At 38.2% G+C, this 26,565-nt stretch overlaps 1 protein-coding gene across 4 annotated transcripts in view; it reads right to left on the minus strand.

Annotated features, from left to right (window-relative positions):
• Positions 1 to 640: 640 nt before the first annotated feature.
• The window catches only part of UBE4B (ubiquitination factor E4B), a 118,159-nt gene continuing 92,234 nt past the window's right edge, over positions 641 to 26,565 (minus strand). For all 4 annotated transcript variants that reach the window (XM_007491597.2, XM_056795801.1, XM_056795802.1 and 1 more), the window contains 7 exons: positions 22,520 to 22,646; positions 14,742 to 14,886; positions 10,174 to 10,308; positions 9,779 to 9,970; positions 3,574 to 3,748; positions 2,450 to 2,596; positions 641 to 2,044 (listed from right to left, as the gene is read on the minus strand). In XM_007491597.2, coding sequence (XP_007491659.1) covers positions 1,983 to 2,044; positions 2,450 to 2,596; positions 3,574 to 3,748; positions 9,779 to 9,970; positions 10,174 to 10,308; positions 14,742 to 14,886; positions 22,520 to 22,646 — 983 coding nt within the window. In that variant the 3' untranslated portion in view covers positions 641 to 1,982. The remainder of the gene's footprint in view (positions 2,045 to 2,449; positions 2,597 to 3,573; positions 3,749 to 9,778; positions 9,971 to 10,173; positions 10,309 to 14,741; positions 14,887 to 22,519; positions 22,647 to 26,565) is intronic.

Consider the following 26,565-nt stretch of genomic DNA (forward strand, 5'->3'; position numbering starts at 1 on the left):
GTCAATCCAGGATAACTATACACGATTGTCCATCTAGCTGCATATCAAGCTGAATAATAGGCATTCTTCATCCCCTGGGTTTTTCCCGTCTGGATTATTAGACTAAATTCTTTTGAGTGGTGGTACATCTAATGAGAGAGGTTTTGTAGTATTCCAGATCTTGATACAGGCAGTATGATGCCAAAAAAAACCCAAGAAAAGAAAATCTGGAAGAATCCCTCTTCAACTGAACTCTGGGTGAGATATCCCTTATGACAGTGCCAAATAATTTTGATGAGCATGTCTTGTTTTGTGACTTGCTAGATAGAAATAATCAGGATTTTTGAATAAAATTATTTCTATTGATGTATATAATAGGGAATATGCAGTATATGTATGTATGGGAATCACCTTGGTGAGTCTTAAAGACACATTTTGCTCTATGAGTTAAATGCTTTAAAAAATGAAACAAAATAAAACACAGTGGGATCTTGTATTTTCTTTGTCTTTCAGTCCACTATGTGATCTAGGGCAACCATATGTCAAATTATAACAGAATACAAATGGGAACATCCTAAATTCAGATGCTCTCAATTACTCCAACAAATTCTTTGCCCTCCCCTTTTATCCCGTCTGAAAGAAAAGAGGAGACTGAAGAAGGTTCCTTGTGAATGTAGATCACCATTTATTGTAGTTCAAGAGTCAGGAATTGAACAGAGGACACTGTCAGTGGAGAAAAAAAAGAAATAGGAAAAGAAAAACAAAATTTTTTAAACAGGCTTAATTCTTTAAAACACTTCGTGGTTTCAAAATCCTTTTTTTCTCCCAAAGGAAATTCAAGAATTCAAGTATTGTATGCAGGGGCAGTAATACAAAATCTTCTTGCATGTGTTGCTGTCGTTTAGAAAAACACGGTTTTAACATTTCCCATACTCTTTCTGCTTTGGTAAGGCCAAGTCATTGACACAAACTGGGTTTCAACATAAAAATGACCCCTGCTCCCAAACTTGCAAATTTAAGAGTTGAGGAATTCATTTACCCCCTGGAGGTAAATAGGAAAGGTTTAGAACTGTCCCTTAGCATAGTACATCACCAGTTTTAAAGTTAAAAAAAAAAAAAGAATCCCCCCAAAACATGTCATTTAAGTCCTGATATAATCCAATATCTCCTTTTTCTGCAGCTGTTTTCTTAGATTCCTATTTCAGGGCTTGTTAAAAGGACCAGAGCAACAAGATTCTCTTCATTGAATACACGATAAAACAAAAAAACAAAACAAACAAAAAAAAACTTTTAAGGGACATTTTGAAAGGAAAAAAAAAACTTAAATCCTGAAAATGTTTGCCCTTTTTAAAAAATCACGTCACCTAACACCAATTAAAAAAAAAATACCAAATATGTGAATATGATATAAAAATACGATCCCAGGATTAACACTTTGTTGCAGGCACAGTTATTTCATAGAATATATGTGTTTAGAGGGCATGGGAAAGGAGTTTATTTTTTCATTTTTTTTTTTGCGCATCACTTAAAAAAAAACAAAACAAAACAAAAAACCAAACAGCAGTGCAAGTGGGGGCAGGGAAAAGGAGAAAATAAGTTTCTTTAGCAGCAAAATGTCCAAAGTTCTAATCACAATCAAATCAACGGATATCTGTTTGTAAAAAATAAAGTTGAAGGGATGCTGCCCAGATCCATTCATCATTGCTAAATGTTACAGCTGCAAAAACTCCAATTATGACCCTGAAGGACATGTTTTGCAACACAAGCACCTCCTAATATGACCCCCAAGCTATTGACCATCTTTACCACTTAAATATATGTACAAGAATTAGGCGCTTCCTCTCACTGATGTCCTTCCAGATCTCTGCTGAGTCACTGCTGGTGGGTCCTCTGCATCCTCTGCCACCTCCATCCTTCAATGATTAACCAGCATCACTGCTGCCAAGGTTGCTCCTGCCTGCCTCAATAGGCCTGGCTGTTTCAAGGTGGGGAAGCAGGGCAACCTAATGATCGGTGTTCTGTTTCTCTCTCATCCAGGCTTGGATTTGTTCTTTCAATTCTGGCACTGCAGTAGGGGGGAAAAAAGTAAATATGAATTAATGCTCCCAATGAGAGGATCTTCCCTCCCAAGGACAATATATAAAGATCTCCAAAACTGACAAGAAAAAGCCAATTTTTTTGATGGGCTATTTGGCAAAAGTAGTAGGGAGGAAAAAAAAAAACCAGGATAGGGAAGGAAGGGAAGAAGAAAGAGGCATTATGTGGCAGAGATGAACAACGGGCATTTTCATGTCCTTTGCATGGTTTAGTGAGACCAGACCCTGCAGAATTTGTGGAATTGGTGGAGTTTTGATGAACCCATATTAAAGAAATGAATTTAGCCTGATCTTTTGTAAGTCAGTAGGCAGAAAGGGCTCAACATGTTTTGCAATGGTATTGCCCCTGTACCTGAAACTGCCCATTGAAATACCTGGCTCCAGCATGCTCTCTGTCAGCATCTGTCGATTGAAGGGGTCAGTGGGGGAATTCAGCAGGTGCCGAAGAATGATCGAACGGTCCATGATGGTGCCAGAGGGCAGCCTCACAGGATCAGTCATCAGGGTGTCCATTAATGGGTCTGAGAAGATAATGATATTGCCATTAAAAGCCTGTTCCTAGAAGTACAGGGCACAAACAAGGCAAGGATGATTTCCCAGATCATAGAAAAATGAACTTTAGAGAGAAAGCAATTTAAATCTACCAGGTCTCTGCTAATTCATCCAGTTTGGCATGAATAGAACCACTGGATCAGGTGCTCTTTGGTTTTCTTGAACTAATCTTTTGATAGCTACTGTAGGGAAGAGAGGAACAGAGACAATGTCAGACTCTCAAATGCTTTGTAATAAAGATGATAAGAAAGGATCCTGCCACCATCTTTAGGAATTCTCGGAAATTTTCTTTTTTAAAAGTAGAATCCATGGGGGCAGCTGGGTGGCTCAGTGGATTGAGAGTCAGGCTTAGAGATAGGAGGTCCTGGGTTCAAATCTGGCCTCAGACACTTCCCAGCTGTGTGACCCTGGGCAAATCACTTGACCCCCATTGCCTAGCCCTTACCACTCTTCTGCCTTGGAGCCAATACACAGTATTGACTCCAAGACAGAAGGTAAGGGTTTAAAAAAAAAAAAGTAGAATCCTAATTTATAAGGGCTACTTAGTCTTCAAAGGGTAAAAAACTAGGGAGTTAAGTAGATGTTGCCAAGAGGTCAGGTTAGAGTTAATAAAATAAAAATCTCCTTAACAATTCAGCAAAATGGAAAGGCCTGAATCACAGGATATAGCAGAGCCCCCTCTCATTGATGGTCCCCAGGCAAAGGCTGAATATTCATTTGTCAATATATTATAAAAAGGTTTTGTTTCAGATATAGGAAGGACTAGAGTTTGCCAAGATTCCATTCAGCTGTGACTATGTGAAATAAAACTAAGGAACACTTTAGACCAAGGACAATGAAACATTGATTCAAAGAGAAATTACTGTCATGAAAAATTATAAAATATTTCCAAAAGTCAAACAACTTTACAAATAATTTCATTTCAAAAGAACAGTCATCAACTTGCCTCTGAATTCATCTGGAGCATCACTGTAATCAATTTCAGCCCGAGCATTCTTGGCTACTATCTCCTCCACCTTCTCTGCCAGCAGCTTAAACTTCTCTATTGCGATAGTGGACTTTATTCCTGCTTTGCGCATCTTCAAAATAACCTCTTCAAATAGCTCTTTACTATATGATCTCTGAAAATGAGAAGTTTCCATGTAAGAGAGAAGGCAGATTCAATCCAACCTCTACAGGGGACTGGGTTCAAAAAAGAATTCATAGAAAGAAAAGCTCAGACCGGAAGGAGTCATTCTCTCCCATTCACAAACAATTCCTATTTAAGATGTTTTAGTTTACGCAGTATCTTTGATTTAGAAGGTTTTGAAGAGGTCAGTGGACTGGCTGGGAGAAATAATGTTCTTTACTACCAAAACAAATAGCAAACTAAAAGAAATCTGCACATCAAAAACCATTAATTGCTTTTTTAACTTTGTTAATTGCTTTAATTTAATCACATGAAATTCAGGCCAGAATTTAGTGACAAGGATGCAGACTAAGAAAGAACTAAATCTAGGAATCTATAAGGCCAGGATGAACAAGCCCCAGAAGCACTTCAGCTGACATCCAAGCAGGCAATGCCACTGAAACATTCAGAATGGCTTTAGACCAAAGTGTACTCAATGGCTAACGGGCAAGGATGGCTGCACCAGGCAGAGATGAACTAATCTCTGGGACAACTAACTTATTTATTCTGATGACACCACCCTTATTGTGGAAAGGAGGTGGCATACATCTGTTTTTCCCCCTGGGAGCAAAACATCTTGCTGCAAAAATTAGCAAGCATGCAGGAGGAAGAATGTTGGGAAGTAGCCAGTTTACTGCAGCAAACTGCAGGAAGCCAGATCTACTTAGAACATTCTGCAGTCCCCAGAGACAGCATAAATCAATTTTTAAAAAGCATTTTCTCCTTTTCTTTTTTCTGACCAAAAAAATAAAATGAAACAAAAAGGGAACAAGATAGACTATATTGCATATTCTCAAGAAAAAGCAGCCTCTGCTTAGCTCTAGAATGGTAATATTAATCTTGAAAGTGTGGATGAAAAGACTCTTTGAGTCTCTTTTCTAAGACCCCCAGAGTGTTCTCTAGCTTAGAAGTTTTCTTTTGAAAAGCCTAATAGAGCCCAGTTCTTCTTGTCTTCTCTTTATGCCACTTGACAAAAATGGAACCAAAATCCTTCAAAACAGGATAAGAAGTGAAATTCTTACTATGTACTTTTTGAAAAATTCAGAATCTTTTGGTTTACTGAGCCATAGTTCCATTATTTTTGATTCTCTCCTATCTAGTCATTCATTGATCCACTTCTCTATTTTTAAAATCAATATCAAATGGTTTTGATGACAAGCACTACTTTATAAGACAGTCTGAGGCCTCAAAAGTGCAATTTCCCCTTCTTTCTGACCTTTTCCATTATTTCCTGTAATATTCTAGATACTTAGCTCCTTCAAAGGAATTTTTAAATTTGATTTGAGTGCTGTAAAGTATTCCATCAATATTTTGACTGGTAGAGTCATTAAAGTTATAAATTAACCATAAGGAAACAGCAAAAAGCCCTAGACCTGGGATCAGAAGTTCTTGGTGGAAATCCTGGCTCTGCAATTGAAAAGCTGTGTGATTATGATCATTTCATTTCCCCTCTAGGAGTCCTGGTTTCTCTATATGTATATTCTACATGCTGAATATAAAGTTGAAGGGAAAGACTTATATGAACTGAAACGAAGTTAAATTAAATGCAGCTAAGAACAATATAAACAATGACTATCATGAGATGTAGCCAAAGCTGTACTTACAGGAAATTTTATCTCTCTAAATGCTTACACTAATAAAATAAGAAAGAGCAGATCAATGAATTGGGTATGCAACTAAAAAAACTAGAAGAACAAATAAAAAATCCCTATTTAAACAACAAACTGGAAATTAAAAGGAGAGATAAGTAAAACTGAAAGACTACTGAACTAATAAATAAGACAAGGAGCTGGTTTTATGAAAAAAGTGAACAAAACAGAGAAACCGTTGGTTAATTAAAAAAAAAAAGGAATCCAAATTACCAGTATCAAAAATGAGAAAGGTGAAATCACAACCAATGAAGAAGAAATTAAACCAATTTATTGGTTTATTTATTGGTTATTGGGAGTTATTTTTCCCAACCATATGCCAATAAATCTGATAATCTAAGTAAAATAGATGAAAATTTACAAAAAAAATATAAACTGCCCACAAAAGAAATATGCATAATTGGAATATAATTCTATATTTATAAATTTTTCTTCTTTGAGAGTAATTTTAGGATAGGAAACTTGCTACTCCCCCTAATCAAGAAAGTGAACTGTTTGGAGAAGGCACCATGGAGATGCCTGCAGAAACCTCACACTGTACCAAAAGATCCAGAATGAACTTTAGGATGTAGTGAAATTGAAGTATGGGAGGTTGAATGCATTTATTTTTAATATACACTCTAAAGCCAAAGGGGACTGGCCCAAATTGGCTTTTTGTCAATGTGCCTAGCAATCATTAGTTTTGTTCTTTCTTTTATTTTGCTCTTATCCCCAAATTATTGTAATTTCCCCTTAGAAAGTGCAATATTGTATGTACCTCTAGTTGAAGATCTTTAGAGATGTAAGTTGGCCATGTGTACTGATTCCATGGGGAAACTAGGCATGTAAATCTGGGAGATTTCTACATGCTCATTTTCCATGGGAATCGCAGGGGAGATTGTGCAATTGGAATCTGAACCCCAGAACTACAATTCCCAGCACCTCATTCTCCTCACATTCTGTGCTAACATAGGCAGGATATAAATTTTGTGGAGCCCTGCTTCCTGCTCTCTTCCTGTGATCCCGGTTGGTGGAGGGGGTGTGAGGTGAGAGGCAGGCTCACATGATCTCATTTTGTTACATAATTACCGTTTTATTCCTTTGCTTCAAGTGATTATTAATAAACTTTATAAAATATAATACTTGGAGTATTGGATATTAATTTAAATCATATAAATAGAATATTTAAACAAACCCATCCCAGAAAAGGAAACTGAACAAATCAAAGAATTCCCTAAGAAAAAGGCCTCAGGGCCAGATGTATTCACAAATGAATTCTACCAAACATTTCATGAATTAATTTCAATACTATATAAACTCTATGGAAAAATAGAGGACGAAAGAATTCTTCCAAATTCCTTTTATGACAGAAATATGGTATTGATACCTAAACCAGGAAGAGCTAAAACAGAGAAAGTAAACTATATAAATATCCCTAATGAATATTTTTGCAAAGTTTTAAAATAAAAAACAATGGATCTTTGGATTTAGACTAATACCTGTAACATTAAAGTGAAGCACTCTATTTGTGCTAAGGCACCTGTATTCAATGGAATAAAAAATAAGTAAGAAATGCCCTTAGTTTGGTAGTAACCAGTCAAATATTAACTGAATGTCTACTACATGACAAGCACTTTGGGGAAAGAAAAGATGAGTAAGAAATGATACCTAACCCCCCCCTCCCCCAATGGAATCGACAATATAGCAATGAGATACATAAATGTATGAGAGAAATATAAAACACAGTATGAGGCCCAAAGAGTAGTTCTAATCAGAAGGAAAAAGGAGAGGCTTTGTAGAGCAGAGAGTATTTGATTTAGGCATTAAACCATTAGTGGAGTAGTAGAGTTAGAGTGCTGGGCCTGAAGTCAGAAAGTCAGAATGAGTCATCTTCCTGAGTTCAAATCTGGGCTCGCACACTTACTGTGTGATCCTGGACAAGTCACTTCACCTTGTTTGTCTCAGTTTCCTTATCTGTAAAATGAGCTGGAAAAGGAAATAGCAAACCACTCCCAGTATCTTTGCCAAGAAAACCTCAAATGGGGCCCCAAAGACTCAGACGTGACTGAAGAACAATAAAGGAATTCAAAATATGAGAAAAACTGGGCCAGGCTTTCATAGCTAGCAATCAGTCAAGTCAGTAAACAAGCATTTATTAAGCAGTTACCATGGACCAGTCAGTCACTCAGATGACAGAAGCTCACACTATAATGGGGAGGGAAAGGAATAACATGCAAATTATTATGTATGTACAACAATGGAAAGAAATCTTGGAGAGGCAGCACTGGCTATGATGGAAGTGGGCAGGAGAGGCCTCCTGCAAAGAGTACCATATAAGCAGTCTTAAAGGAAGCCAGGAGATGAGGGAGAGGAAACAGAGCACTCTAGGCTTGGGGGAAAGCCAATGAAAAGACAGTCAGGGTGTTGGACAGCAAGCAGGCCAACGTGGCTAGTACCAGCAAGTGCATGGAAGTAATAATCCTGTAAAGGTAGAAAAAGGCCAGGAACAGAAGAATTTATGTTTGATCTTGGAGGTAAGAGGCAGGCACTGCAGTTTACCAAGCAGAAGGACAAACAATGCTTCAGGGAAATATTTTAACATCTAAGTGGAGGATGAATTGGAAACTGAGACCAACCAGAAGGATACTGCAAAAGATTCAAAGTGGGAGTTGAGTGGTGGTGGAGTAGGAGTCAAGAGAAGACATATGAGAGATACTGTGAAGGTAAAAACAAAACTTGGCAAGAGATTACATAGGTGGAATGGGTGCAAATGAGAAGTGAAGATGATATCAAGGTGCTGAGCCTAGGTGACAGAGAGGATAATGGTGTCCTCCATGAGAACATGAATATTAGAAAGACATAAGGCTTTGGGGAAAAAGATGGACAGGTCAAGTTTGAGACGTCTGTTGGTATTCAGTAACTTTGGTCCTGTCTGACTCTGTGGCCCCATTTGGGGTTTTCTTGGTTAAGCGAGTGAAGGAATGATCAAATGATCAAAGTGAGAGACTTTGCTACTAACAGCAAAACAATGATCCAGGACAATTCTAAGGATTTATGAGAAAGAATATTATCCACCTCAAAAGAAATAATTGTTGCAGTAGAAATGCAGATGAAAACATGATTTATCACTTGTTATTTGGGGGTTTTGGTTTCATAAGATTATTCCCATATGAAAATACATTTTGCGTGATGATACATGTATAACCCAGACTGAATTGCCTGACAGCTCTAGGAGGGGTGAAGGGAAGGGAGGGAGACAATATGGGTCATATGACTTTGGAAAACTTACGTGGAAATTTGTTATTAAAATAAAAAGTATTAAAAAGAAAAGATAGTGGAGTAGTCTTCCATTTCCTTCTCCAGCTCATTTTTATAGATGAGGAAACTGAGGCAGAGTAGGGGTGATTTGCTCAGTCACACAGTTAGTAAGTTATCTGGGGATGTATTTGACTTGTGAACTCCTGTGCCAGGAGCTCTATCCCGTGTCTCCAGCTGCCCTTGAGATGCCTACAGGACAACAAATTTGAGCTATCCAGAAGTGCAGAACAGTAGGCAAGGACAGAGACTTACTTAGCCTGAAGATATATAATATAGACAGAGATTCTCATATTTATATCCAAACATATACCTATACTTACCTATCTGCAAACCAGCCTCATAAAGAAATTTAATAATTGAACCTATGGGAGCGGTTAAGATTACTAAGAGAGATAATAAACAGGAAGACGATTAGAGGGCAGCTAAAGACAGGCCCTTAGGGGATACCGATGGTTAGTAGATGTGTTCTGGATGATGCTCTAAAGTAAACTGAGTAGTTAGACAATAGGAAAATCAGGAGAGAGTAGTGTCAGGATATCCCAGCAGAGAAGAGAGTACTCGGGAGAAGTCCCAATTTTCCAGTGAAGCATAAAGCAAAGTCTTCAGCTGAGAAGTTGAAGGCAAAGAAGGTGTAAAAAGACTGCCATACTATGATGAGGGCCCAATTGGGAGTTTAAAAATCCTAGACTGGTAGCAGACCCAGTCAGCATTGTGTCATAGTTTTCTCTGTGTGACTAGGGGTAAAGAAAGACTATGACTGGTGAAGAGTACCCAAGGCTGGGCATTGGCAAGCTGTGATAAGCAAGAGTACAAGTAAACAATTCTAGTGCAGAAAATGAACTGAGTTGTTAATTATCCAAGGGTTCTTGATCAGGAAGGAGCACCTGATGAATCTAGTGCAGGGATGATGGTCTAAAACAGGGGAGAACTCCTATTTCATAGTGATAAGTAGCCAGGAAATGAACAGTGAAGAACACAGGGCCTTCCAGTAAAAGGCCAGTCTTCAGCTGGGAAACACCACATTCCACTGTACTCACCTGGTCATCTGCAATGGCCTTGGCAAAGCGGGCACAGTCAAGCTGCAGATAAATATCTGTCAGTTGGTCCAAGAGCTTCTTTGGTTCAAAACCATACTTCTCGGGGTTTTCAACTTTCAGGTCACGGCATTTGGGGCCACAGAGTTGCTGAAGATTAAAATTCAGCATGGCAGCCAGGCGTGGTCCAAGTTCCTAAAGAGCCAAAAAGTAACCCAGAAACTGATGGTGCTGAGAGGAATGAGACCAAACTAAAAGCTCCTCTATATTTATGAAGCAGCAATAACAGAAATCTTGAACATTTACAGCAGCTACACATACTCCCCTTAATCCCTTTACAGTAAAAGGTGACGACAGATAGAATAGATGAACACAGTGAATCAAGAATCTTCACTCACAGGTCTGAGGAAGGGCTTCTGGACTTGCTTGGTGAGAATATGAAACATATCCACTGTTTCTGTTGCTAGTGCAAGATACGAGCGGGACACACGCTCATCCTGAGAGAGCTGAGACTGACGAGCTTGCTGCTGGTCCTAGGAACAGGCAACCAGTGTCAAAGAAAGTGTGAGCATTGCCTCTTTGGTACTCACCAAAAGGCCATGGAAATCCCAAAGGCAAAAGAGGAACCAACAAAATGTCAAAAGTTTACTTTAACCATTTTGGAAGGAAATGATTCTAACATGTTATAATGTAACATAAAAACAAAAAGGAACTTTTCATTACTAACTCAGTTTTGAAAATTCTTAGCAAGCCATGTAAAAACGGGATCCAGTGATGAGAAACCACTTGCCCCTACTCTAAATGATTTTTAAATTCTTACATCCATTTGCTTTCTATGGCTTTTCTTTTCCCTCCTTCTTCATTGTCAGGTCGGCACTTCAACTCATCAGGGTGCCTGACTCTAGAAGCTTTCTGGCATTTTCTAAACTGGTCTTCCTAGAATGCTGTGAGTGAAGTAAGAGATAACTTTTTGGAATTGGGAATAAAGAGTAAATGGGCCCTGACTGCAGGTGGGCTAAGGGGGCTCTTTCTAGGAATAAAGCATATGACCTCAGCTAAGCACTCACTGCAGCAGAGCAATCCTCCCAACTCCTCTCTAATGGATATCCTATCTAATTTCTCTCCAGAAGTAATTCCAAACCTCCTCTCCTCAAGACTCGCATACTCTCCTCTCCCCTCTCTCTGTGCTAAGGCCTAACACCTACTTGGTGAGAAAATTGAGGAGATTTGATATGAGCCACTTGATTCGCTCCTCCTTTCCTTCTGTCTGCAACAATGGGGTGGGTCTTCTACTCGCCAAGGCTAGCCCTTGGTTCCCTTGATTCATATCTTGCCCTGCACACTCCTCAATAATCACCCCTCCAATCCATTTAGCTTTCCTCTGGACCCTCTCTCTCTCTCCTCACATTCTGCTGACCTCACTGGTTCACACAGGCTTATCTATGATTTCTGGGAAGATGCTATACCTAGCCCCATTTTTCATTGAGTGTCAAACTTGCCTCACTGACTGCTAATCAAAGAGTTCAAATAGTTAAGCTCTTGCCTGAACTACCACAATAGTCTCCTAATTGATCTTTCTGCCTCAATACTCCTAAACATAGCTGCCAGAGTCATTTTCCCTCAGCAAAGGTCTGATCATATCAGCATCCAATTCCTTCAGGTCCAACATGAACCTCACTGTTTGGCTTTAAAGCCCTTCAAAGTCTGGCCTCATACATGGGGTAAACCATCCTTTTCTTTGTTCCTCCTACAAAGCAATATGATGACCCTTCTGGGTGACTGTATTGGCCATCCCACCCCTAGATGTTTCTGGAATAAATTCCCTCCCATATCACCTGTACTCATAAATTTCCTCCCTCTATTCATGACGCACCCAAGAACTATTTTCTATAAGAAACCTTTCCTAATCCCCCCTTCCTCAAAATGCTAGTGTCTTCCCTCTCCATGTGCCTCATTGTTAGTTGGCCTTATTCTCTCTCTTCCTAGGTCAGCACATGCTCTCTTCCTCAACAGAATCCAACCACTTTGAGAGTGGAGTCAGCTCTATCTTTTATATCTGGATCCCCAGCACCTAGCATAGTACCTAGAACAGAGTAGGTGCTTAATAAATGTTTACTGAGAGATTAGGGGGAATAGTAATACAATCACTTTATGACATTAATTTATACCCACTGAGAAAGTGCCTTCCTTCTTTTTGCTAGTCCTGGATAGTTGAAAGTCCTGGCTAAGTGATTCTTATTAAGAGAGCATTATTGGGGCAGTTGGGTAGCTCAGTGGATTGAGAGCCAGACCTAGAGATGGTAGGTCCTGGGTTCAAGTCTAGCCTCAGACACTTCCCAGCTGTGTGACCCTGGGCAAGTCACTTAACCCCCGTTGTCTAGCCCTTACCACTCTTCTGCCTTGGAACCAATATACAGTATTGATTCCAAGATGGAAGGTAAGGTTTTTTTTGATGGTGGTTGTTTTTAAGAGCATTATTTTAAAGACAGGGTGCTACTTGCAATTTAGGGGAAGGGACCAGACTTCTAACTCTACCAGAGTATGTTACTTCCTCTACCAATGCAGATCTACAACTCTTGGGCAGCTTCTAGCCTTAGAGCATTTACCCGGGGATCTGAGAAGTCACAAAGCCAGAACGGGTCAGAGAGGGGATTCAAACCCAGTCCTATTACCATTATGATGTTCTTCTTCTCACTGTCATAATCAAATGTTTACGGAGCTTGAAAAGTCCACAAAGCACATCCCTCATAGCCATCACAAGAGGAGGTAGATAATAAATTATCAGCATTTTCATTTTACCAATGAAGAAAAGTCTTCTTCTGCCACCATGGAGGCGTCTCTTCTCCCATTCATCCAAGTTTTAGGACAATAATTGAAAGATTGAAAGGGGGGGAGGGAGGGAGAGATATGAAATGCCAATGGATAAAGTTCAGTCATATTTAGTGCTGTGTCTGACCAAAAGTGACAAACGAGTTATTTTTAATAGCCTTTATTTAGTAGAACTATCATCTCTTCCATTAGCATAGCAAATTAAACACTGACTATTCAACAAGAATTACCGATTGCCTACTGTGTGCAAGATACTATAGTGCTACTGCTGACTGGGACACAAAAAAATGTACATACATCTTTACACCAGGAATGGCATGTCTGTTTTAAGTGCCTGCCATAAAGGAAATGCTATAGAAGGGCAAAGGAAGCAGAGACCACTTCTAAATGGGATGATGTGGCACTCCATTGTGGAGGCATGGCATGGAAGCTAGGACATGAAGGGTGGGGAGGATCTGGGTAAAGGAAGAGGTGGGTGTTTGTTCTAACTAGAAAAAAGGAGAATGATAGCTGCATTCTAAGGCATGGAGACCAAAAATTAGATGTATGCCTAGCAAGTCATCCCTAGGGGCTAGACTAGAGATTCCTGTATAAAGTTGAATGGAGATAAGGTTGGAGGGATATGGTAGAGGCTCTGGAAAGTTAGACTGATGAGTTTGTATTATATTAACCCAGATGAAATGGGGAGTCAGTGAAAACTTTAGGTGGGAGGATGAAACACTTGAGAGGTGTCTGGCAGAAGCACACGGAATGGTTAGGAAGATAAGGAAATCAGAGGTCAGGAGATCAAGTAGAATGAGTCCAGGTATGACATAGGGCATGAATTCTAGCGGTGGTCATGCTGAAAAAGGAGGATGACCCTGAAAGGAGTATATACAAAGCTAAGCTCTTTCTATTTTCTCATATTATTTGAAAGGTATCAAGTTAGAGAAAAACATTCAAATAACAGCAACTAAATACTTTGATCCCATGATGTCTGCAAAACTTACACCAACCTTTTCTACATTTGCCATAAGTTCTCAGACTTGAGCTATAATTTGGCTTTGTCACAGAAGAATTCTATATTTATCTTCATTTGGAGAAAGCTTTTTAGAAGATTTAGCATATGACCCCACTTTCAAACCAAGAAGGATCTCCAATTTTGAACCACAGTCTTGATTCCATAGAGAAACTCAACTCCCAATCATGTTTTGATGCAGAACTGTAAAATGGAGATTTGAACCCCAGACTTCAATCCCCAGAAGTCCTTGGTACTTCCCAGAATTCCCTATAATCTCACCTGAGTTCCTACCTGGATGAGATCACAATTTGTATTTAAACTGGCTATAACGCCTGCTTCGGGCTCTCTCTTCCTCTACTCGGCGATTACAACATGTAGTGAGTAAAATGTGAATGGGCTAATCTGTCCTAGGTACATGTTTATTATTTTGTATCCTTGATTTCTAATAATCTTTAATAAACCTCATAAAATATAAAGAAACTAATTTAACCGTTACAGAATAAAACCCAATTACTCCAGGGGTACAACTATTCATATCAATAATTAAATTATCTCATTAAACTGAACAAACCTAAGTCAAAAGAAGTGAAGCTTATGATGTTGGGGAAAAAAATGAATTCCACTCATCAACAGGGCTTTCGCATGGAACTGGGCAAAATAGGGCTCATTTTCATTATAACCTTAATCTAAAAGGAAAGCCCATTCATTTTAAAAATAACTATTACATCACCTTGAATACTTTAGCCACATTTAGACAAGCCTAAAAAAGAATCAAAATCGTCTCCAGCAAACAGATTCAAGAGGTATGCTAATCTTTAGTTTCTTCCCAAATAGAAGTCAATATGGTCAAACAATAAAAGTCTTTCTCTAGAAAAGCTCTTTAAAAACTAACAGGCAGGTAAAGTTTTCAGGATGTGTTCTGAGAGATTTCAAAACCCAAATCAGTTAACACTCAACTACAAAACAAAGACGAGTATATTTTCCATCTCTAAAACTAATATTCTAATCCATAATTTGACTCAAACCAACAGGTGTAACCTCCCAACTGATCAGGTCCGAGAATCAATGTGCCATCTACAGAGAAGACCTACAAGTTCTCAAAAAGGCTACAGGGTCCTTTTGGGGACACATCCTCACCCGGGGCAACAGGTCCCATTGTTCCTTGTTCTTCATTTCTTCTTGCACTTCATGGATCCGCTTCAAGGACTCCAGACTCTCATCCAATAAAAACGTTGTGTCATTTATCAGCATGTTTATGTACCGAACAAACTGCTTCCCAGAACTGGAAAAGCAAGCAAAATGCATACATGTTTATGTATCACCGCCAAGAAGCAAAAAGGGCTCTGAGAAGGCAGAATAGATGTTTTCCAGAAGAATATAAGCGACTACCTGGATGATCAATAATATTCCCTACGACACTACTGTTCTTGGCATATGTAATTTGAGTTATTCTTCACATAGATCACAGACTAATTGTTTCAATGGATCTTTGTTCTTCCTTTCTTTAATATGCAACTAACACATGAACCAAACTGCTTGGTATAGAAGATATACTCTAAATTTTGGATTGGAAACACATTAAGCCTCAACTAAGACCAACAAGGAAAGCAAGAATATACAAGATAACAGAAACCTTGGATAATCAGCAAAAAAAACCTAACCAAAGTGATTAGCAGCTTCAATGAATGGTTAGACACAAAATAAATAAATCCACCAGCATTTCTATACACTGTTAACAAAAACAAAGGGGAAATGAAAGAAAATTCCATTTAAATAACTAAAAAAATGCATAAAATAGCCACCATTAACATTTCACTCTCAGGTTCTACAAGTACAAATACTCTTTACAGAAATAAAGATGTCAAATGATTGGAAACATTCGTTTATGGTTTGCCTAGGGAAATATAATGGAAACAATACTTCTATCTATATTATTTTAAAGATTTAGGGCTCTATCAAAGTGCCCTAAGTGCTTTATATAACTAGAAAACACAATTCATTTGGAAGAACAAAAGGTCAAGAATCTAAAGGATGTAATGAAAATAGCATGAATGAAGAGGGCATTGAAATGAGCAGATTCTTAAAAGTAGATCTTAGGGCAGAATTTAAACCATTTGATACTTGTTAGCAAATAGAAAAGTTCAATCAGAACAAATTAGACAGACCTATTAACAAGTGATCACAGCATTAGGGTGTTTCATAAACTCAAATACACCAACAAGATTGAGGACTACCTATTTGAAAAGAAGTACTAGGAAATAATGGCAAGAAATTGTTTAGATCAAAATCTTACACTATATTCACAATAAAGTTCATATAGGTACATCATTTAAATATGAACGGTAACATTAAAAAATTAGAAAAAGTACTACAAAGTAAAATTACTTTTTTAACAAAGGCATCAATAAAGTTGTTTTTTTTTTAATCTGTTCAGGAAGAGAATTTCATTATCTGTTTTCTAGGTCCATTATTAGCTTTTCTAATTACTTAGAAAATGCCTCTCCATTTATGTTGTCAGTTACTCGATAAACTCTTCTGGTTCTGATTATTGTCCTCTGCATCCAAACAAAAGATAACTGATCATAAAAAGGGAAGGAAAGGGAAAGGAATAAGCATTTATTAAGCACCTATTGTGTGCTAGGCACTGTGGTAAGCACTAAGCACTGTGTTTGGAGATATGAACAAGTCCATCATTTTGGAAAACAATCTGATACTGAACTGTTTATACTTTTTGATTAGACATGCAATTATCTAAGAGGAAGTTAAAAAAAAAGGAAATCCTCAATCCAGACAAAAACCCCTATGCCAGCACTTTTTGTGCTAACAAAGAATTGGAAACAAAGTGCCCACTGACTGAGCAATGATGGAACAAATTGTGGCATGTGCAGGTAAAAGAATATGAATGTAATATTAATGAGCTGTAAGAAATGACATGAATTCAGGGAAAGGGAAGTAATCAAAACCAGAATGCTTTTTTTCAATGAACACATTAATGTAAAAGAAAACAGCTCTAAAGACATCAAGACATATAAACTTTGATTAATACAATGATCAACTGTAGCTTCAGAAGCCTAACAATGACTTTTGACAAAAAAGTGGTAGACTGCAGATGTGGATTGTAGAATACATCATCTGACACAGTCAATCCACTGATTAATCTGCATAACTGTTGTTTTGTTACAAGGAAAAATTCCCTGGGATACAAGTGATATTTTAAAAGGGCATCAATAAGACATTCACTTTTTAAAAAGGTATTGTGCACCCAAAAGAAAAACATGATTGATTGATCATGTGGTTCTATGGGGATATGACTGGGGTTTTGGCTTTAAAAGATCACTTTATTGCAAATAAAAATAATATGGAAAAAGGTTTTGAACAATTAAACATGTATAATCCAGTGGAATTGTTTGGCAGTTCAGGGGTGGGATGGGGGAGAATGGGAAAAATCAAGACAATTACTTTTAAAAAAATAAAATGAAATACACGGTATTGTGTTAAATAGATTTCTTTTGATCCCATACATCTGAGCACACTTCTCCCTCTGTATATTTTCATGCACACACCCTAAGATGCATTAATGGGGAGATGCTGAGCAGCCTAAGCCCAAGCATTATTTTCATCAAGAAGCCGTCTTCTAGCAGTGTCATTTGTTAGAACGTTCAACACATTACTTTCAACTCATTGCGCTCGTTCATCTTCTATATCTTCTCAGTTCCTAATACTATTGACTCTATTTTGGCAATTTTCCCAACTCTATCTGCATTACCACATCAAGAATTATTTCAACGTCCTTCTGGCAGTATTCTTACTCATTTTTTCTTCCATTCTACTGCCAAAATTATCTGATGCATGCTTAGAAGGAAGTGACTTCACTCCTCTAGTATAGTTCATAACCACCTTTTACCTTGTGTAAGATCACATAGTGGGTTCTTTTTAATAGGCTCAATGGGTATAATGTGGCATCAAGTTTGTTCATCCAAATTCATTAGCTGACCAGCCTTCTAAAATTCTACATTTCCTTACAATATATTTTTATATGCCTTCATCTGAATGTCACTGCTACAATATATTTATCTGTTGCCTAAATCTGCCAGATTTATTTTTATATAATTTTTATATTTATATATTGTCAAAAATGCTTTCCAGATTGATTACCTACAATATGGATTCTTCTCAAATTTCCTGGTGCTAATTTAATCTCCTATGGATCCCATAACTTGTCATCTCTGTATCTTTCTGAACAAAGTGACCCTCACCCTGACTACTATGAATGCTGTTTCCTCCAACAGAATGGCAGCTCCTCCAATGCTAGGACTGTCTTTGCCTTTTGTATCTCCAACACTTAGCACAGTGTTTGGTGGTTATCTAATGTTTCATTCATTTGTTCACAGCCAAATCAGATCACTAGAATAATGGTGTTTAAAAAAACACTAGCTTTGGAGGCAGGGAACTGATTACAAGCACTGAAAGCATTGAGCAATTTCCCATGTGCAATAAGCTTCCTCTCCTAATTCAGTTCAATTCTTAGCCCAAGTCATTATCCAGCGATAGGTCAGGCCCAAAATATATAAATTCAATGGGCTGCCTTTCCAACTGCATGTCAATCTGCTGAATATGAATCTTTCCTCCATTTGGATTTTTTCTATATGTATTATTCAACCATTCCCTTCAGAGAGACTGTGGAATCCAATGAAGAGGCCTAGAGTATCATGGGACTAGATGCAATGAGATTAGGTTATCTACCAAGAGGATAATCTAGAGAACTTTACCATTCAGGTATTGGAAGTGCCTCTTCCACTGAGAATTTTCTTAGGCCATTTCTTGGGCCACAAAATAAATATCTTTGGCATACACATTTAATGCCTCACTAGACAGTTAATCAGGAGCTGTTTTTAAAAATTATCTCTGGTGTCACGTCTCTCACAGAACCCTAGATGATCTTCATATCACCACATCTGTTGACACAATGTTGGAAAAGGATGCATTTTGCTCAACCATGTCAAATGTGCATGTATATATACACACACAATATATGCACATATTTTTTTTTGTGACCAACAAAACAAAAGGATTTTATTTTTATCATCTCTTTTAGTCAAATAAGCTTCCTGAAGATGCTATGGAGAATTGTTTGTTACAGACAGCCTGTCCAAGGAGCAAGGTGGCATATACCAATAATGCCTTCTAGAAGGGAAGTTAAAAGCTGCTTGAATTTGAAAGTTCTGAACTGTGGTGGACTATCAGGAGGCCCCACTAAATCTGGAACCAATGTGAGTGCCTGAGAATGGAGACCACAAAAATGCTTAAGGGAGGGGGAGGGAGAGACCCAAGTCAGAAATGGAGTGGGTCAAAGTTCTCAGGTCCATCAATTTGATCAAGCTGTGAGTGGTCACTGCATTTCCAGCCTGAATTGTAGGGACTGAGTCTCAAAAAATCAATAAACAGATGAACAAAGTCTGAATAAACAAAAGCTGCTCTTTGCTCCTGTTTTGATTTTAATATGTGCTTACAAGTTTTTAGTAAAGAAAAGTAGGTACAGAGATTGCAAATTATTAATGTCTTTTTTTTTTTAGGGGGAAAAGTTAATATCATCCATGAACTTTTTTCATTGTTTTGAAATCTTTCTTCAAAACAGCTTCAAAATAAATCCCTGAATACCTTTTAATCAGCTGCCTTTGGGATGGATTTCATCTGTGTAGTTAGCCATGTTCAATCACTCTCCTAACTTCATTTCCACTTTAACCGGTAGTAAACTTTACTGTTTGAATGTGGTAGTTACACTATCATTGAAGACACAAATAGAGCAGTCTAGAAATGCTGGCATATTTCTTCCATTTCATATCTACTCCTTGTTGTTTCTAGTTTTATCTGCAAAAGCTCATAGGGGATGTTATGGCTTAGGTTGGGTATCATATCTTCCTTTCTGTAGTGCCATTTTCCCCTCCATTACTTTTTATTATTTTATAGAATACTACTTGTATTCTTCCATCATCCTGCTTTGTAATGTTTTGTCTCAATCAGTGTCGGTCTCTGCTTGCCAAGAAGAATGCTTGCTGTGTGAAGCAGTTTCTGGACTCTTTGGGGCCTCTTCTTTGTAGTGATGGATCACTGACATTTCTAAGGGAAATCTGATCAATTACCCAGTTTTCATATTCATCAGCTTATCTAAATAGGTCAGGTGGGAGACCACTGTGTCATTTCAAGTAGCATCTTATTTTTTGTCTTTCTCTGGTTAGTTTTGGCTTCTCTAACAGTCTAACTGCACAGCTGATTGAGAGAGAAACTACTCACATTGGCAACAAGTTATTGTCAGTTATTATTACACAGTCCATTTCAGTTATGAGATTTTGCTCAGTGTCTATAATATCTCTTCTTTAATAAAATATTTATCTTTTATGGGCATGAAGCTGCTGAAAAATCTATAAACTTAAATTTCTTAATCATGAACCATCATTCTTTGTTTATCCTCTCAAAATGTTATCACATCACACCCAAGTGGAGGTTGGCCTATTTTGACATTCTTGTCAAGTTTTTGGTTTAATTGTTCTACTTCTTCATCCTTAGCAAGGACAGAGGCTTAATGTCATCATCTTTTGGTTGGTCCTCTTACCTACATTCATTATGAGCACTACAAAGTAAGATGGCCAAGTACCCCATGGAATTCTTCTCCTTATTCTACAGCACATAATGAAAACAACTCTGCCAACTCCTTCAGTCAACAATCCAAGGAGAATCTGAGTCCTTCTATTTGAATATAACTTCTTTATGTCCTATGATTTCCATTTTAACAAGAATATCCATCCATGGTTCGTTTCTTTCAATAGTCCATCAACGTGTTTTTTATGTGGTGAATAGTTCATGTTGAAGGTACCAAACATTTATGTTGGGAAAGAATCTAAAAAACTGCAATACCTAACACTCTGACCCATTATTGTCAATTCAGAGTTATATGGCTAATGGCCATTTTGTATTTTTATATGAATGGCAATGCTTTTATTCTAGTGGCTGACCTATTGATGCAGTTTTTTTTTAGCTGGTTCTCTAATAAAAACAGTCACCAGGCCTGCACTTTGGGTTCTTCTACCTCTGTACAAGCCCTCAGAGTTTATAATCCATTGGCATAACCATTGAAACCTAAAACCACCTCCAAATGACATAAGGGTAGTTAGGACTTTTGCATTCTCCTGGAAAGAGAAATTCCATTAAAAAATGTAGGTATGATTTTATCATCTCACCTTTGTGCTAACATTTCAAGAGATCCCTTACCCCTTTTGCCATTTTTTCCTATATGGGGCATTAATATCCTCCACAATCTTTTTTCTTATTCTACTCACCAAAAACTTTGTATCCTTCTAATTTCATAATTTTGCTTATATTATCTTTCCTTGGTATTTCCCCATTTCTTTGGCTTTCAAATTTCTATGGGTCCTTTCATAAAGTCCAACCCAGTAGCCACTTCATCCATCAAACCTTTCATGATGCCCATAGTTGATAAGAATCTTCCCTTTAGACCTAACAAACTATCATGTAATATTGTTCATCATAGTTATATGTGGTTGACTCACTTCCTGATCAAACTCTAGGCTCCATGAAGATGGGGACAAGATTTACTCTAAACTCTGCATCCCTCTTAGCACTTAATAGGTTCTTGAACACAGCATATTTTTAATAAAAGATGGGTGACAATAATGAATGCCAATTTGATTTTATGAAAAAATCTGGCCACATCATTTCTCTGCTCCAAAATCTTCGTTCATTTATTACTGTTACTAAATAAAGTTCAAGTATAGAATTTCAAACATATAAAATGAAACTAAGTGGTTATCTAGACTAAGCCATATTCCAAAAAGAATTCCTAAGATGTGGCAGACTCCCATGATCTCTACAAGTGGCAGCTCCTTCCCCCCCTCTAAAACAAGTGGTAAAGAGAGTTCTTTCTGACACCCAGTTCAAATCATTCTCTGTATCCAATGTTCTCCTTCTTCACTGTGGGGCTGTAAAGAACAAGTCTGACTCATCTCTTGATCACCAGGGGACTCCCTCAGTGACTTAATCTGCATGCTGCTGTGTTCTGCCTGAGTTTTCCATGGACCCTCACAAAGGAGGGTCTCAAGCCTCTGCACCTTGCTGTGGCCTTTGGTGGCTCTCCAGATTCACAGTGGTCTTCTCTCGGGATGAGCACAACAATGCAGACATGTTTTGATCGGGGCTGATAAGAGAGACAAAACCACCTTCTTATTCCTGTATGGAGCCCCAAACTGTTAGCTATTATGTACCTGGCAAAAAGTGGAAATATCCCTTTAATTGAATCTGTTAGTTTATTTGATTTCTGTTCCTGGCTAATCAGGGCCATCCATATTCTAGCTCCATTATATCCTTCTGGCCTTATAACCTGGAGTCTACCACCCCCACTATCCAAATAAATTACTCTCCAGTACTGTAGCACATATAGGGATTTCCTGTGGCTTGTTTGGGTTCACTCAATTCACTTTGTCTCAAAGATCCTCCCATTCTTCTATTCAGTTCCTAAATTGCTACTCAAACCTTAAAACCCAATGAAAAGGTCTCTTCCTGTATTAAAATCCTTTCTGATTTCCCGAAACAAAAATGACCCATTTCAGTTTATTTTATAACTCTCTAATATCTTTATTCTAGCGATATTCAAAGATGATATACTCTTTCTTATCAAGGCTTGCTCTTTAGTGCCCAGCACTAAAAGAACTCTGGGCAAAGAAACTACTTTAAAATGTTGCTAAGCTGAATTAAAATAGCTTTTATTGTTTTCTAGCAATCAAGTCCAAATTTGGAAATAACACCCAGAAAACTACACATCACCTGAGGGCACCAAATACAGTCATTCCTAGCCAAGGTATTCACCATGGTAAAAGTTGTAATTCTGGAAACTGAATACTCACTTGAACTCTTCCATAAAGGTGCCATGGTGGGCTATGTTTTGCCAAAGACTTTTAAAAATGGTGCTGATATGGTATCGGATTGTGAATTTGTCATAGAACTCGCTGGTGGCTCCAGTGTGTTCAACATCTAGAGAAGAAAGGAGGAAAAAGTGTAGTCAAAGCTACATGTTTGCTTAAACTTTGTAAAATCAATTAAAGCTTGAAACCTAAATGATATAAATCTGCCAAAAGAGCATCCCAATTGGGCTTTGTTTTAGAAGAAATGTCCAGCAAGTTTATCCCTCATACCCACATCGCTTCAAAACAAAACAAAAAATCTCAAAATAGCCTGGAAAAATGAAATCAATGTCAACAGTGACAACAAATTTATTTTATCTAGGTAAAAATAATTTAGCAACATCTTCAAATTAAAACCTTTTCTTCTCCCTGCTTAAAAAAAATCACACAAATATTTCAATTAAATTAAGTCCTGCTACAGTAAAAAGTAGAAAATAATTATGACTCAGCTTATTTTAGACCACACTCATGATTTCAGTCAAACAATAAAGATTTATTAAGTGCCTCCTATTTGCCAGGCACTGGGTTAAGTGATTAGCTAAGCGGAAAGACAGTTGCTGCCCTTGAGGAGTTCACAATCTAAAGGGGGAAGACAATGCACAAATATATATGTCAACTGCTCTAGCAGTGACATAAAGAATAAGGAAAGAATCTCTATCCTTGGAGATGCGTACCTGCTCTGCTCATCTTAAAGAGAGGCCTGGGACCTAGGAGTCTAAGTGACAAACAAAGGGCCACAGAGTCAAAGTGTGTCCAAAATGAATCATAAACCTGAGTGTTTTGACTCTAAGGCTGCCATCTAGAGTTAAAGATCAAGCTGGGCTAGCTAGGTATTGCTTAACTAATGAGAACGCTACTCAGCTCATGGAACTACTTTGCAAATAACTTTTTTTCCCCTTATACACATTCAATCAATCATTAGTCATTCATTAAGCACCTACTATGTACTGGGCACTGTGCTAAGCTGGGGGCTGGGAGGGGGAGATACAAAAAGGAACAAAACATACTCTGTCTGCCCTCAAGGAGTTTATAATCTAATGGGGGAGACAACAAAGAAACAATTATCTACAAAGCTAGCTCTATACAAGAACTGAGGGAAGGCAGTGGAATTAGAGGTTAGGAAAGGCTTCCTGTAGAAGGTGAGATTTTAGAAGGAACTTAAAGAAGAGGGGGTGGGAGAGTCAATAGTCTGAGTAGAGGAAGGAGACCCGGGGGGGGGGGGGGGGGGGGGCGCGACACAACCAAAGAAAATGTTCGGGGCCAATAATGGGAGAGTCCTGAACAGCCGGGAGGTCAGTGCCACTGGATAAAACCAGAATTATGTGTTGGGGATATTAGGAAGGTGGGAAGGGGCTAGGTTAGGAGGAGTTCTGAATGTCAAACAGAGCATTCTGTATTTGCTCCTGAAGGTGAGAGGGAGGCCCTGAGTTCACATAGCAGAGGCTACCATGGCCAGACCTGTGCTTCCAGAAAATCGCTCTGGTGGCTGAAGAGTGGAGATTGGTGTGAGGAGAGACATGTGACAGAGACCCAGCAGCAGCAACTGCAAAAAACAATCTGGGGGTGGCAGGGCCAGAGGGAAGGGAGAGGAGGGCATTCTAGAGATGCTGCAGAGGTAAAATCAGCAGGCACTGGACAAGAGCTTAGATATGGAGGGAAGGTGTGTAGGAGAAAGAAGATTTGGTTTTTGTTCCAAAATGTATGTGAACTCAGGGGCAGCTGGGTAGCTCGGTGGATTGAGAGTCAGGCAGGAGGTCCTAGGTTCAAATCTGGCCTCAGCCACTTCCTAGCTGTGTGACCCTGGGCAAGTCACTTGACCCCCATTGCCTAGCCCTTACCACTCTTCTGCCTTGGAACCAATACACAGTATTGATTCCAAGATGGAAGGTAAGTGTTTAAAAAAAAATGTATGTGAACTCCCTAGCCCAGAGATCTTGCTGGAGGTATAAGTTGAGAGAGGTCAAAGACAGAAATCTCCCACATACCCCAAAGTATTCATAGCAGCACTGTATGTGGTAGCTTTGAACCAGAAAATGAAGTAAGTGACAATTAATGATGGAAGGACCAAACAAATCCTGACATACAAATATTACTGGAACACAAAATGAATATGAAAAATTGAAGATGCATGAGATTTCTATGAAGTGATATAGTTAAACAAGGCCCACGCTGTCTAAACTATTATGAATAGAAAAACAATAACCACCATCAGATTAAAGGGAATGCAGTAGAGTCATAATGACAGGCTTGGCCCCAGAAGAAAATGTACCTTGATCCCTTTTATTGCACGGGATGGGGTAGGGGAGAAGGGAATGACAGGTATGAAATACTACATAGACTGTTGGATATAGGTAATATGTATCAGATTTGCCCCTCCTTCCTTTTTTAATCTTTGTTACAAAAGAAATGGCTTTTTTTAGTTGGGGGAAAGAGAGGATACATTTGGAAGTTCAAGTGATATAAAATGAAAATGCAATGATAAAAATAAGGCAATTTTAAAAGAAAAGTCTGAGTAAAGTCAATAAACTTCTGTTTAAAAGAAAAAGAAAAAACCATAACACAAAGTGGCTTACATCAAAACCTCAGATAGAAGGATGTAAAGGCACTTGCACAAACCTAAATATCAAACTTGGATATTTAGAGATGTACTTTTTTTTTTTTAAACCCCTTACCTTCCATCTTAGAATCAATACTGGGTATTGGTTCTAAGGCAGAAGAGTGGTAAGGGCTAGGCAATGGGGGTGAAGTGACTTGTCTAGGTTCACACAGCAAGGATGTTTCTGAGGCCATGTTTGAACCCAGGACCTCTTGCCTTGGCTCTCAATCCACCAAGCTACCCAGCTGCCCCCCGAGTTCACATACATTTTGGAAGAAAAACCAAATCTTCTTTCTCCTACACATATTCCCTCCATATCCAAGCTCTTGTCCAGTGCCTGCTTCACCCTTACTCAACTTACTCATTCTGTTGCCAAAACTCCCCCACATCTATCCCTTTCTCCCCTAAACACAGTTACCAACCTGATATAAATCCTTGGCAACCTTACCCGAGAGAAGGGCAATGGTTTCCTGACTGGTCTCCCTGTCTATTACCTCCATTCGTCAAGCACTTCCCAAAGTGTCAGTGCTCACACTGGACCACATCACTCCTTCATTCAACAAAATACAGCGGCTTCCTATGACCTCTAGGATACAACAAATCCCCCCATATGACACTTACAATTCTTCACTATTTGGTAGGCTCTAACCTAGACTGGCCTATTTACTGTTTCCCTGAACACACATAACATTCTTCTTCCCAGGTCTGTGCCTTTGCTCTGTCCCTTTTTAAATAATTAATCACTCCTCCCAGAATCATCTAGTTGAAATGATCATCTCTATCTGTATCTGTTCTTGACCTCCCCCACCCTTTCCCAGACCCTGACAAATACTTGTATCTATCTGTACATGTTTCTTTGTAGAGGAGTTAAGCTTCTGAGGACAAGGACTATTTGGTCTTTGAATCTCCTCTGCCTGGCACTTAACAGGTGTTCAATAAATATTATAAAATTACGCCCAGGGAAAAGATCCATTCAAATGCAAGAGACATCAATGGACTTTAATGTAACAAAATATGAAAAGTTCATTGACATAGTTTTGAAATTTCACATTGGAGCTAACCTTTAGGAAACAAGCACTAGTTAAGTTTTGGTGTGTCACCAAAGAAGATCATTCTCAAAAATCCAAAAATGTCTTTAAAATACTATTCTCTTTTACTTATCTGCGAGGCTAGATTTTTTGAAAAAAATATTTCAACCAAATAACATATCACACAGCAGATTAAATGCAGCAGATATAAGCATCCTGCTATCTTCTACTAAGCCAGACATTAAAGAGATTTTTTAAAAATATAAAATAATACCACTGTTCTTTTCATTTGTAAAAGTTATTTTTCATAAAAACTTAAGTAAACACTTTAGAAATGTGTCAACTTTAATTTCTAATATAGTAAA

Source organism: Monodelphis domestica, chromosome 4 (assembly GCF_027887165.1).
Source record: "Monodelphis domestica isolate mMonDom1 chromosome 4, mMonDom1.pri, whole genome shotgun sequence".
Classification (NCBI taxonomy): Eukaryota; Metazoa; Chordata; class Mammalia; order Didelphimorphia; family Didelphidae; genus Monodelphis; species Monodelphis domestica.